The 14,829-nt window shown below is 39.9% G+C and overlaps 1 protein-coding gene across 1 annotated transcript in view; it reads right to left on the bottom strand.

Moving 5' to 3' along the window:
• Positions 1–643: 643 nt before the first annotated feature.
• Positions 644–14,829, bottom strand: part of LOC128700232 (Inverted repeat-binding protein) — a gene marked incomplete at its 5' end in the record, with an annotated part of 86,920 nt that continues 72,734 nt past the window's right edge. The window contains 3 exon segments of the mRNA XM_070081010.1: positions 644–2,329; positions 2,570–2,763; positions 8,545–8,745. Of these exon segments, the coding sequence (XP_069937111.1) occupies positions 2,213–2,329; positions 2,570–2,763; positions 8,545–8,745 (512 nt within the window).

A 14,829-nucleotide genomic window follows, 5' to 3' on the forward strand; every position in this document is an offset into this window, starting at 1 on the left:
GAGAAAATTGTAGCCAGATTGTGTCCACAAGAGGGATTTTAAAGGGTTTGAGGCAGCCCCTGATGAGCCTATGTCAGTTGTGAACTTTATTGTGGCACTGGGGAGTTCCATGGGGTTGGTTGTGAGTTTGGAGGGCGTGGAAGAGTTGGTGGAGGACCAGGAGGAAGAGAGATGGAAGAAGGTGTCTTCTTCAGAAATTAAGGAGATTTTTGAAATGTGGGGTAGGATGGAAAGAGTTATGGAGAAACATCACCCTGAGAAGGATGTTGCACACCGTCTTGGCCCATTTTTGGGAAGTTTTAAAGAGACGCTAGAAACAGAGAAGTAACCCCAGAAAAGCAATTAGTACCTTAGGTGTTGATGGAAGGGGATTCCCCTTCCAATCTCTCTCCTCCTCCAGTCTTCCATACACTAAGAAGAATCACCAATAAAGGTAAGTGTTATGCTGTTAATGTTTCATTCATCATGTCCCATTGTATTGTTTATGTACTACATCTATATTTCATGTAAAAAATTTTTTTTGTTTTAATACTTCTGGGTGTCGGGAACGAATTATGGACGATTATTGAGGGACCACTGTCTATATAACGCTCAAATTATGCATTAAACCTGAAAGGGTCATACAGATATGTATACAAGATAGTATTATATACATTATTTTATTAATAATTCACAATTATTTGAAATACTAAAAGTACAAAACAACTTCAAAATTACAGAAATGGTAATTGAAGATAAGAACACCAGAAAAATCACAAAAGTTTGTACTGGTAATATTAATGGTCAGATAATGAAACATTGTACACATACAATTAGTACAGGTTGGCCATCAGTAATCCGGAACTAATTTCAGCTAGCATAATTTAAAATTTCATCATTATATTGACTCGGAAATTGTGCATATGGTTGTAAATCCACAGCAGCAAGCCAGTGGAGGAGAAAGTAATGATGACAATGAAGGAGATATAGCAGAAAGCCTCTTTTCTTTCTTTGTTGGTTTTATAAGGGCCCACTGATAACATAAGCCTGGTTTCTCGATGGTACGAGAAAAAATTGTCGCCCAAGGCTGGGTGATGAGAGATAAGGAACAAAAGTTCCTTTGTAAATAGAGACAGAAACTTGAAGTTTCCAATTCGAACTGGTGGACTCCCTTGCCAAGCCCCAGCAGAGGGGGACTCCCACCGAGTTCAGTAACCGGCTCCCCACCAAAGACCGTTAAAGAACTTTCTGCAGAGCGGAAAAAAAAAATGGAGCTGGCTAAAGTAAGCCAATGAACAGGTGCCCCTCCTGTAGAGTGCCCAACAGGCAAAAAGAGACTAGGACAAGCATGTCAGACAGAACGGTGGAAATTTGCCACTGATACACAGGCGAGAGATGTCCATACCTGACAAAGGCTCGCGCAGAAGTCCCCAGCCGAAACTCTCTCTATTGATGGGTAAATTAAGTGTATTCTAATCTAACCACTCTGTAATCTGGCAAACTCACTAATCCAGCACAGTACAGGTCCCAATGATGCCGGATTAGTGATGGCCGACCTGTAATTGACAAATTAAAATTTTACTTTTCTGTATTGCAACAAATTTTTTCACTGTATTGATTATGCCAAAGGCATATAATATTAAATCAAATGCACACTTTCTTCAATGCTTCATAAATTCCTAAACAACCAAAAACTACTGCTACTCACTGTAATGCAAATTAACTCTTTGTAAAAATATATATTTGTATTGATTAAAGAAACAGTTCTTCTTTGGGCCTTGTTATTTTATATCCTTAAATAATGTATTTGCCACCTTCAGCAGATGGAGTGACACTATAGTAACACACATTTATGCAGTTTGACTTGATGAAGCCCAGTGCATGAGCAAATCATTAATGGAAGATTCCATTAGTGTGTCAGTACCATCTTTAGCAGATGGTTTTATGAGCTCTTTGCTGATTTTGTGATGACAAAGGCAATATGCAGAGTTACAATGCAGTACTTTATCTGAAAACAATTATGTCCACCTGAGAGTTTATCAAGTCCCTGGTTGAAGAAACTTTCAAATAAAATAATTCACCATTTTATACACTGGTCTTGGAGTTATGAAGTAACATATAGAAAAAAATGGCTGCATACTCACACATGCAACAACTGATGATCACAGGAGACTTTCTTTACAACTGAAAAATAACATTATTTAGGTTCTGCTGATAATTCTCTGGTTGTAACTTACTGACCAACTTCATCTAAGACATCTTGAACAAGTTGAGCTTTCTTCTTCCCAGAAACCTTCACACCTCGCTCCTGCAACCATCCTTTGAGAATGTCCACGGTCAGTTTGTCAGCCTGTTGAGAACAAAGCAAATAAACCTCCCACACTCATAACTACTGTATAAGACTGAACTGCCAACATATTGATGCTTTTGTAATTTCTTGATCCAAGTGACTGGCTGTACCCTACCCTTCCTTGGATTATCTCCCAGGTATTGTATAACCAAAAGGGTTTTAGCATTTTCACACACAGAGTCAATATGTCCTACATTCTAAACAAGCAATAAAATCAAAGTATAACAAAGCAACATCTACCTTGCCAGCCTTGGCCATGGTCTCAACATCAATACTTGCTGGATCTGGTTTAACTTTCTTGGCTGCTGCAGCCGAGCTGGTAGCTGGCTGTTTCTTCACTGGATGACTTGGATCATACGAGTTAGGATAAACTAGATCTTGAAATGTTTTAAGTAATGTGCCAGCCTTCTTGCTTATGAGTTCATTATTAGGTACTAGAAAAAATCAGAAAAAATGTAATTAGTGGATATAGATACTACGATAAATTCTTACCCATATCGGCTATTTTCCCCCACTTAGGTAGGGTGACCCAAAGAAGGAAACATTCACAATCACTCATACAATAGCTGTCTTGCTAGGAGTGCACAGAAATCACAAATCACATGACCCTCCGAAATATAACTTCCATATTTTATGCCATTTAAAATAAAACGTAAAAATTAAATGTTTTCTTCACACATGTTTTGTCTCATTTCTTTACCACTGTAAGAAACATCATACAATATATTAAGGGCTTGATTTTTAAAGAGGCAAAGAATATGTTTTAAGGATATACAGAATACAGTGGACCCCCGGTTAACGATATTTTTTCACTCCAGAAGTATGTTCAGGTGCCAGTACTGACCGAATTTGTTCCCATAAGGAATATTGTGAAGTAGATTAGTCCATTTCAGACCCCCAAACATACACGTACAAACACACTTACATAAATACACTTACATAATTGGTCGCATTCGGAGGTGATCGTTATGCGGGGGTCCACTGTATTTTTGTGTAGGACAGAAAATGGCACTGCATACGGAGTGAATGTGCAAACTGAATACAAAATCCTGAATACTTCATAGGGAAAACAGGGTTGCAGTACAGGAGGCCCTCCACATTTGCAAGGGTTAGGGGATCAAGAACCTTGAAAATTCATGAATGTTTGGTGTGCAAATATGATGTAGGGAAACATAATAATACTGTACTGTAGCATTTGCAAATGTTTTGATGTGCAAATATATTGTAGGAAAATATAATAGCAGCATTTATTTAGCCTAACAATACCGCTTCCTTAACCTATTGAACCACGAACAATCATAAAACACATGAAAAGATCGTCAAATATTGTATATACAGCTAGCCTTCCACTTTCGTGAGCTTCGAACATTCATGAATGCCCAGCTACCCAATCATGTTTACCAAACAATTGCGGGAAAAAAGTACGGGAAAATGCTTCTCGCCACGTCCCCACTACCCTCCCTCTTACCCCCCTCAATCGGCAGCCTGCCACTCACTGTCATTGTCCAGTTACTGGACACTAGATTCATTTTGTCATGCAGTTACACTCCATATAATCACCTCCATTCAACTGTCATCAGTAACTGCATGGCTATCATCGTTGTCCTTGTCATCATCATCACAAGTTGCCAGAGTTCGTCTGCTAACGAGTGGTGAGTGTTTTGTTTGTTCATTATTTGTTATTAAACCATAACATGTATATACAATATTTTACGATGTTTTCATGTGTTTTATGATTGTTCGTGGTTCAATAGGTTAAGGAAGTAGTATTGTTAGGCTAAGTAAATGCTATTATTATATTTCCCTACAATATATTTGAGCATCAAAACATTTGCAAACGCAACAATGACGATGATGATGGTGATGAAAGTTAGCTATGCAGTTACTGATGACAGTTGAATGGAGGTGATTATATGGAGTGTAACTGCATAGCACAATGAGTCTAGTGTGTGGATTCTTAACTCTTCACTGCCAGCGTCACTGCCGACAATGTTAGTCAGAGGAAGGGTAGAAGGGACCTGGCGGGAAGCATTTTCCTGCATTTGTTTGGTAAATATGATTGGGTGGCTGGGCATTCGAGAATGTTCAAAGCTCGCGAAAGTGGAGGGTAAGCTGTACACACACACACACGCCTGACAGTACCATTTTTCCTCCCAGGCCACAAAATATATTCCATATAATATTAAAACCTATTCTTAACCACTATCTTAAATGTGTTTCCCCAGATTATGAGCCAGCTTCAGACAATATGGAAGCAAGCTGGATGAGAATCAAAGGTAAAAGAGTTCTTAAAATTCAAAATAATTTGTTCTTTAGAATGTTATTAAGCCTGACTGATACAATGTAAAATGAGTCCATGACAAACAACTTGCAAGCTTGGAGGAAAAAGTTAGCTAGACAATAGATATAGTTACGAAGAGTTAGAACATATAACTGCAGGGAGTACAGTATAAAATATCCTGGAACAATGTGCACACACTTCCAATATTTCCTGAAATACTCTTTTTAGCTTTAATAACACTAATATTGAAACACTAATTACAGTATTGGCTCTGGCAAAATCAATAAAATTTTTTAAAAGATTCTGACTGATTTTAATAGTAATTTATGTCACAATTACAGTTGGCAGACACCTCAGTCATTGAAGGCATATATAAACATGGCTCTAATGGTGTTAAAATTGAAAAAAAGGAGCTGGGCTCAATATATCTATTGAATATATTTGTGTTTTTGTTTTTAACATGTTTTGATTTTGAGCCACAAGCCCATTGCCAAACATTCACAGGAACCGAGTGCCAGCACTTGTCTCACCGGGACACTGCCAAACCGCTCATTAACAAACCTTTCCACAGTGCTTTTAAAAACTGCTGTTAACCAATGATACTACTTCAGAATACCCAAACTGAGACTTACTGTATTTCCTATTTTTTTTTTTTTTTTTTCAACAAGTCGGTCGTCTCCCACCGAGGCAGGGTGACCCAAAAAAGAAAGAAAATCCCCAAAAAGAAAATATTTTCATCATCATTCAACACTTTCACCACACTCACACATTATCACTGTTTTTGCAGAGGTGCTCAGAATACAACATTTTAGAAGCATACACATATAAAGATACACAACATATCCCTCCAAACTGCCAATATCCCAAACCACTCCTTTAAAGTGCAGGCATTGTACTTCCCATTTCCAGGACTCAAGTCCGACTATATGAAAATAACCGGTTTCCCTGAATCCCTTCACTAAATATTACCCTGCTCACACTCCAACAGATCGTCAGGTCCCAAGTATCATTCGTCTCCATTCACTCCTATCTAACACGCTCATGCACGCTTGCTGGAAGTCCAAGCCCCTCGCCCACAAAACCTCCTTTACCCCCTCTTTCCAACCCTTTCGAGGACGACCCCTACCCCTCTTTCCTTCCCCTATAGATTTATATGCTTTCCATGTCATTCTACTTTGATCCATTCTCTCTAAATGACCAAACCACCTCAACAACCCCTCTTCTGCCATCTGACTAATGCTTTTATTAACTCCACACCTTCTCCTAATTTCCACACTCCGAATTTTCTGCATAATATTTACACCACACATTGCCCTTAGACAGGACATCTCCACTGCCTCCAACCGTCTCCTCGCTGCTGCATTTACCACCCAAGCTTCACATCCATATAAGAGTGTTGGTACTACTATACTTTCATACATTCCCTTCTTTGCCTCCATAGATAACGTTTTTTGACTCCACATATACCTCAACGCACCACTCACCTTTTTTCCCTCGTCAATTCTATGATTAACCTCATCCTTCATAAATCCATCCGCTGACACGTCAACTCCCAAGTATCTGAAAACATTCACTTCTTCCATACTCCTCCTCCCCAATTTGATATCCAATTTTTCTTTATCTAAATCATTTGATACCCTCATCACCTTACTCTTTTCTATGTTCACTTTCAACTTTCTACCTTTACACACATTCTCAAACTCATCCACTAACCTTTGCAATTTTTCTTTAGAATCTCCCATAAGCACAGTATCATCAGCAAAAAGTAACTGTGTCAATTCCCATTTTGAATTTGATTCCCCATAATTTAATCCCACCCCTCTCCCGAACACCCTAGCATTTACTTCTTTTACAACCCCATCTATAAATATATTAAACAACCATGGTGACATCACACATCCCTGTCTAAGACCTACTTTTACCGGGAAGTATTCTCCCTCTCTTCTACACACCCTAACCTGAGCCTCACTATCCTCATAAAAGCTCTTTACAGCATTTAGTAACTTACCACCTATTCCATAAACTTGCAACATCTGCCACATTGCTCCTCTATCCACTCTATCATATGCCTTTTCTAAATCCATAAATGCAATAAAAACTTCCCTACCTTTATCTAAATACTGTTCACATATATGCTTCAATGTAAACACTTAATCTACACATCCCCTACCCACTCTGAAGCCTCCTTGCTCATCCGCAATTCTACATTCTGTCTTACCTCTAATTCTTTCAATTATAACCCTACCGTATACTTTTCCTGGTATACTCAGTAAACTTATTCCTCTATAATTTTTACAATCTCTTTTGTCCCCTTTCCCTTTATATAAAGGGACTATACATGCTCTCTGCCAATCCCTAGGTACCTTCCCCTCTTTCATACATTTATTAAATACAGTATATTCTTAGGGAAAAATTAAACATAATACAGTGCACACACTTGATAGGCCGCTACTTGCATCCATCACGAGAAATTTCCAAGGCTTTTTTAACTCATCAGTTGTTTTCCACTAAAGCAGGGTGACCCAGAGAAAGCAAACACACTTACCATCAATCAATGCCCAACTACTTTTTCCAGAAGTGCATGACATCACAGTTCAAATGATCCACTGAACCATAATATCTAAACCCATTCCATGAAGTGGAGCACTGTACTTAACACATACAGAACATAAGACAGGCTAACCAGTTTTCCTAAATCCCCCCACTTTTAACAGGACAAACAAGAAAAGAACACTTGTATCTACTTGCTCCAATCTAACATTCACACAGGCATAGTGGATACTCTAGCCAACCTCTCTAAACCTCCTTAACACCCTTTTGTCAATCCTTCCTGTAATAGACTCCATACAGCCTTCCACCTACTCCAACTCCAGATTTATGCACCCTCTTGGTGAACCAACTCTGCTCCCACCTTCCTATGAGACTAAATCGTCTCAACATTTCCTCTTCTGTTCCCTGAATTATTGACAATGTGTACTAATATACTAGGTAGTAGGTTGGTAGACAGCAGCCTCCCAGGGAGGTACTACCATCCTGCCTAGTGAATGTAAAATGAAAGCCTGTAATTGTTTTACATGATGGTAGGATTGCTGGTGTTTTTTCTGTCTCATAAACATGCAAGGTTCCAGGTACGTCTTGCTACTTCTGCTTACACTTAGGTCACACTACACATACATGTACAAGCATATATATACACACCCCTCTGGGTTTTCTATTTTCTTACTAGTTCTTGTTCTTGTTTATTTCCTCTTATCTCCATGGGGAAGTGGAACAGAATTCTTCCTCCGTAAGCTATGCTTGTTGTAAGAGGCAACTAAAATGCCAGGAGCAAGGGGCTAGTAACCCCTCCTCTTGTATATATTACTAAATGTGAAAAGAGAAACTTGTTTTTCCTTTTGGGCCACCCCGCCTCGGTGGGATATGGCCGGTGTGTTGAAAGAATGAAAGAAGAAGTGTACTAATATGCATAAACATGTTTTAAAATACCTGTAATTGTTTTACATGATGGTAGGATTGCTGGTGTCTTTTTTCTCTCATAAACATGCAAGATTTCAGGTATGTCTTGCTACCTCTACTTATACTTAGTTCACAATACATGCATGTACAAGCATATATATACACACTCCTCTGGGTTTTCTTCTATTTTCTTACTAGTTCTCATTCTTGTTTATTTCCTCTTATCTCCATGGGAAAATGGAACAGAATTCTTCCTCCAAGCAAGGGACTAGTAACCCCTCCTCCTGTATATATTACTAAATTTAAAAAAAGAAACTTTCGTTTTTCTTTTTAGGTCATCTGTCTTGTTAAAAAAAAAATTAAAATGCAAACTATTGCAAGCATTTTTTGTAGATAAGATTTATCACTTTATTACTGTATATCAAATGGAGTGCAACAATTTAACAAAAATAGTAATAAAGAGAAACCTTCAACTCACAAGTATAATCTGTTACAGGTTCTAAATGCAATCTGTTCAGGGCCAAGGCTTCAATATTACGCCAATGTGTTTGAAGTACAGGATCATCAAAGTTCTCCGGTGCATACTTGAAATGCAGTTTTTTGATAACTGCTTTCGCTGCATCCACTTGGTCTGTAGTAGCACGAACTAAATTCTTCAATTGTATTTTGCGAAAATCATCTGTTAAAGCAATATTAAAAATAATATTATAAAGTTATAAGTACATGGCTATGCTAGTAGAAGCACTAGCTTTATAATACTGTATTAATGATGAACACAATAACCAAATTCTTACATCTTGTAATTTTCATATTTGTAAGCTCTACACAGTCAGAAAATACAATATCTTATAAGCAGAGTATCTTGGTCCTTATCTATGTTTGTTTCCTCTCTAATTGATTTTTGCAACTGACTGTGTGTAGATTTGCCTAACTGTATGAAAAAAGAGCAGTATAATACCGAAGTGTGTAGCTAAATTCTGCATTGAATTGTTCAGCTAGGCTGGTATTCTCTCCACACTGGGATTCCCACTAGTCCATATTTGCATGAACTGCACTGGCTACCTATGAAGGCAAGAACTGAACACTGACAAGGAACCAAAATTCACAATAATTTGACTTAGTCCAAGTTGGGCTGAAATGTCATCGCAAGCTTCTCTCTCCTACATGAGGGTTATTTGTACACTGAGCATAAACTATGTTTTTTGTTTGTTTGTTTTTTTCAACATGTCGGCTATTTCCCACCGAAGTAGGGTGGCACAAAAAAAAAATTGCCATCATTCAACACTTTCACCATCATTCCCACATAATCAATGTCTTTGCAGAGGCGCTCAGATACGACAGTTTAGATGTCACTCCAAACATCCAATATCACAAACCCCTCTTTTTGAAGTGCAGGCATTGAACTTCCTGCCTCTCAGGACTCAAATCTGGCTAACCAGTTTCCCTGGATCTCTTAACAAAATATTATCCTGCTCACGCTCCAACAGTCTGTCAGGTCCCAAAAACCATTCATCTCCATTCACTCCTGTCTAACATGTTCACACATGCCTGCTGCATGTCCAAGCCCCTGCACACAAAACCACTTTAACCCCCACCTCCATCCTTTCCTAGGATGACCCCTACCCCTCCTACCTTCCACTACAGAGTTATATACCCTCCAAATTACCACCCAATAAGCCTGACCTCAATTGTAGGCAAATTACTAAAGTCAATTATAGCTGATATTATTAGAAGCAATCTGGATAAGCATAATTTGATTAATGATACTCAGCATGAATTCACGAGGGGCCATTCCTGCCTAATTTATTAACCTCCTTCAGTAAAACTTTTGAGGCTGTTGATCATGATCAAGAATTCGATATTGTTTATTTAGATTTAATAAGGTTTTTGATAGAATAGCGCACCAGAGACTGTTAAAGAAAGTGGCAGCTCATGGCATTGGGGGAAAAGTGCTGCCATGGATTGAGTCATGGCTCACCAATAGGAAGCAGAGTGTGTGCTTAAATGGGGTTAAATCTGAGTGGGGATCTGTAACAAGTGGTGTTCCACATATTACAGAATGGGTATAAATTCAACAGAAAACATTCAGCGCAGAATGACTAATACAGTGGACCTTCGTTTTTCGTAATTAATCCATTCCAGAAAGCGTGAATATTATCGAAATTGACGATTTGCGAAACCATCTTCCCCATAAGAAATAATGTAAATACAATTAATCTGTTCCAGGCACCCAGAGGTATTAAAACAAAATTTTTTTTTACATGAAATATAGATGTACATACACAGAAAACAATGAGACATGATGAATGAAACATTAACAGCATAACAGTTACCTTAATTGGCAATTCTTCTTAGTGTATGGAAGACTGGAAGAGGGGAGAGATTGGATTATTTACTGTTTGGAAGGGGAATCCCCTTCCATAAAGACTTCAGGTACCAAGTCCTTTTCTGGGGTTACTTCCCTTCTTCGTTTTTAATATTCCTAGGAACAGCTTGAGAGTCACTGCACACCTATGGCACTAAATACCTGTCCAGAGAGCTCTGTTTCTGGTCTCTCTTTAAAACTTCCCTAAAATGGACCAAGACTGTCACTGTACATGTTGCCGACATGGCTTGCAACAGCTTTGTCAGGGTGATGTTTCTCCATAAATCTTTCCATCCTACTCCACATTTCAAAAATCTCTTTAATTTCTGAAGAAGGCACCTTCTTGCATCTCTCTTCCTCCTCCTCTGAAGCAATTTTCTGAGCTGCAGTCTCTTGCTGTTCCAGCTGAAGCTCTTGCAGCTCGTCAGTGGTTAGCTCTTTGTTGTGGTCCTCCACCAACTCCTCCACATCCTCCAAACTCACATCCAACCCCATGGAATTCCCCAATGCCACAATAGATTCCACAACTGCCATAGGCTTCTCAAGTTCAGCCCCAAACCCTTCAAAATCCCTCTTGTGGACACAATCTGGTCACATTTTTCTCCAAGCAAGAGTTAAGTCCTGGTAGGCACTCCCTCCCAAGCCTTACCCATAAGGTTTATGCAATGGAGGATACTGAAATGATTTTTCCAAAACTCTCTTAGGGTCCAGTGAGTGTCTGTGGTCACATTAAAGCACCTTTGAAACATTGCTTTGGTGTAGTTTTTTAAAGTTTGAAATGATCTGCTGGTCCATGGGGTGGAAGAGAGGAGTGGTATTAGGGGGCAAGAACTTCACTGTGATGAACTCAAACTCCTCCAGAATTAGGTCATCCAAGTTTGGAGGATGAGCAGGTGCATTGTCCATTAGCAGGAGGCACTTGAGTTCCAAGGTTGAAGGGAGGTAATTCTTCACACTGGGGCCAAACACTTCTTGGAACCAATCAAGGAAAATTTCCCTCGTGACCCATGTCTTATTATTAGCTTTCCAAAACACACACAATTTAATCTTCATGACATTATTTTTCTTGAACACTCTGGGATTTTCAGAATGGTACACTAGTAATGGCTTCACTTTGAAATCCCTACTAGCATTACTACAACACATGAGAGTTACCCTGTCTTTCATAGGTTTGTGTCCTAGCAGTGCCTCTGTGGCATTTTCTTCCAAAAGAGGCCTGTTTCGTCACAACTGAACACTTGTTGGGGTTTTAATTGTTCAGTCTGTATATGCTCCTTGAATTCACTTACGAATTTTGTAGCTGGATTTTTGTCAGAACTGGCAGCCTCACCATGCCTTATCACACTGTGTATGCCACTACAGTTCTTAAATCTCTCAAACCAGCCTCTGCTGGCCTTAAATTCACAAATATCAGTACTCACTGCAGGCAATTTCTTTATGAGATCGTCATGCAACTGCCTAGCCTTTTCACAAATAAGCGACTGCATAAGAGTATCTCCTGCTAATTGTTTCTCACTGATCCACACCAACAATAACTTCTCAACATCTTTGAGTACTGGCGATGTCATTTTTGTCAGCATATTTACCCCTTTGCAACAACAGCTTCCTTGATTTCCTTTTTCTTGGCCATGATGCAAGCTATGGTTGTATGGCCAGCTGATTTTTCTCGATTTGGTTAGTGACATCTCGACATCTCCCTACGATCCCCGTTGGGGAGGGGAACCTTTAATTTGCATCACTTCACGATGCATTACTCGAACAGAGTAAAGATTAAACCAGAGAGTAGGACAGTCAATGACTCGTCCAAACTAGCACTTGCAGCTGTCGTCAGTGGCAGATTGCAAGTCAAGTGTAATGCGATTCTATCGCTCAAAGAGGCCTTCGTTGTCGTCTGTACTGACGACACCGAGGCTGAGAAACTAATTACCACCACTGCTAAAACCACTCTACGAGACCAGGGATTTACTGTCTTGACTCCCCCAACTCTGAGGGCCAGGAGAACTGTGTTCCTCAAGAGACTCGACAGGCTCATCACTGCCCAGGCTACTGAAGCTATTCACTACTTCCACATCAACCCAGCCTTCATCGAAGCAGAATAATTTCAACAAATCCCACAGTGTTACAACTGTTGCTCATACCTACATACCACCAAAGACTGCCCTGCCAAGAATAAGAAATTCTGCTCCACCAGCAACCAAAAAGGCCACGACTTCAAGATGTGCACTACTGCCTCACCACCCAAATGCTTGAACTGCAAGAATGATCACCACATTCTTGCTGCCAAGTGCCCAACCAGACAAGATATACTTAAGAAGCAACTCTAACAGCAAAAGAAACCCACTCCACAAGCAAATTCATATGCTGCTATTACCAAGCTTCAAGCAGATACTACCAAGATTCTTCAAGCCACGCAAGCTCTACCACTTCTCTGCCAACTCCTGCCGGCGACTCAACGAAGATTCTTTACTGTATCATGTATGCTCATGTACAGAATGTAGCTGAACCTGGCTCCTTCAACACCATCATCAACGAACTATTCAAGCTGAACAATATGCCTGGTTTTACATTCCCTGCATCCCCACCCTCCACTGAGATCATAAAATCCACTGCAAATATCACCAACATCACTGCTGCTCCACCGCTACCATAACCTCCACTTGACACAGAGATGGACCAATCAGAGACCACTGAGACGTCGGCAAATCCCACCAATGAGAGTCTTCCACCACTACCGCAACTGTCCAATCAGAAGCCTCGCCTCGTCCAGCTCAGCCACCACCACCAACCCCACAGATCCTCACCTACAATGGAGTCACGTTCTACACCACGAAACAATACAGCAAAGCTATGCCCTTCCCAGAACTTAGCCAACGACTCCAGGACAACACTGCAAAGTTCACCTGTCACGAAAACCCACCTGCTACCCTAGAATCCATACTCTACCACCTCAACAATAAATCATACTCCAACTCCAAAATAAACGTACTGCACCTCTCAAGAACAAGATTCAATGCAGTCTGCAACGGCTCCAACCACTGTTCAACTGCCTAATCACCACCTACCAACAAGCTAAAGTCCCCCAGCACTTTGCCTTTTAGCTAAAACTGGGGTGTGGCTCCAATCAACCCTGTTTTTCCAGTCACCACTGCCCTTCCAGCCATCTCCTGCCTGAAACCTGAAGCCCAACCCAACACGCCGCCTGAACATCTCACACCGACACAACTCCCTGCAGTATCTCTGCACAACTTGCCCAGAGTGGACGGGCCACTCACCTTTATTACCCTTCCTCCTCCATCATCCCAACCCCTTCCCATATTTCCATCCTTCTTCCTTCCCCATCTTACCGACGCTCAGGTCAGTTCCAGTTCTTGGCCAGTTCTGCCACATGTTTGTCATTTTCATATTGTTCAGTGATGTTTTTCTTGAATTCAATCATATTTCTCACCTTCTTTACCAAAGGCATGGCACTAGGAGCTTTTTTTGGAGCCAAGTTGTAGCAGTTGTAAGCACTAAAATGAATAGAATATTATGAAATATTTCAAACACGTGAGAGGATGGTCATGCACTGGTAAACAATGGCACACTGGCTGGGAATGGAGTGAGATGAATTGGGGCCGTGTGTATGCGTCTGAGACAAACGACTATTTGCGAGTCAAATGACGATTCACGAGTCAATGTTTTGACGAAAAAAAGTTATGATTTCCAAAAATTATGACTTTTGAGCCTTACGAAAAATGAGGGTTCACTGTATATAGCATTAGAAATCTTCCGTATGAAGATTGAAGACCCCTAAACTAATATATATCAATAACTTTGGTGAGGGAATTACTAGTGATATGAGCAAATTCACCGATGACACGAAGATAGGTAGGATAATTGATTCAAACGTAGATGTCACGGAACTTCAGAAGGGTTTAGACAAACTCAATTCCTGGTCAGAAAAGTGGCAGATGCAGTTCAATGTAGATAAATGCAAGGTTCTGAAGCTCAGGAGTGTCCATAACCCTAGCACTTATAAGTTAAATAACGTAGAACTTAGCCATACAGATTGTGAAAAGGACTTGGGGGTTATGGTGAGCAGCAACCTTAAGCCAAGACAGCAATGCCTAAGCATACGTAATAAGGCAAACAGATTACTGGGATTTATATCAAGAAGTGTAAGCAACAGAAGTCCAGTGGTTATAGCAAGCTTTATATATCATTAGTAAGGCCTCACCTAAATTAAGCAGCTCAGTTCTAGTCTCCATATTACAGAATGGATATAAATTCAATAGAAAACATTCAGCGTAGAATGACTAAATTAATACATAGCATTAGAAATCTTCCTTATGAAGAAAGATTGAAGACTCTTAAACTACATTCACTTGTTAGACGAAGAATGAGGGGAGACATGATAGA

Source organism: Cherax quadricarinatus, unplaced genomic scaffold (genome assembly GCF_038502225.1).
Source record: "Cherax quadricarinatus isolate ZL_2023a unplaced genomic scaffold, ASM3850222v1 Contig1443, whole genome shotgun sequence".
Lineage (NCBI taxonomy): Eukaryota > Metazoa > Arthropoda > Malacostraca > Decapoda > Parastacidae > Cherax > Cherax quadricarinatus.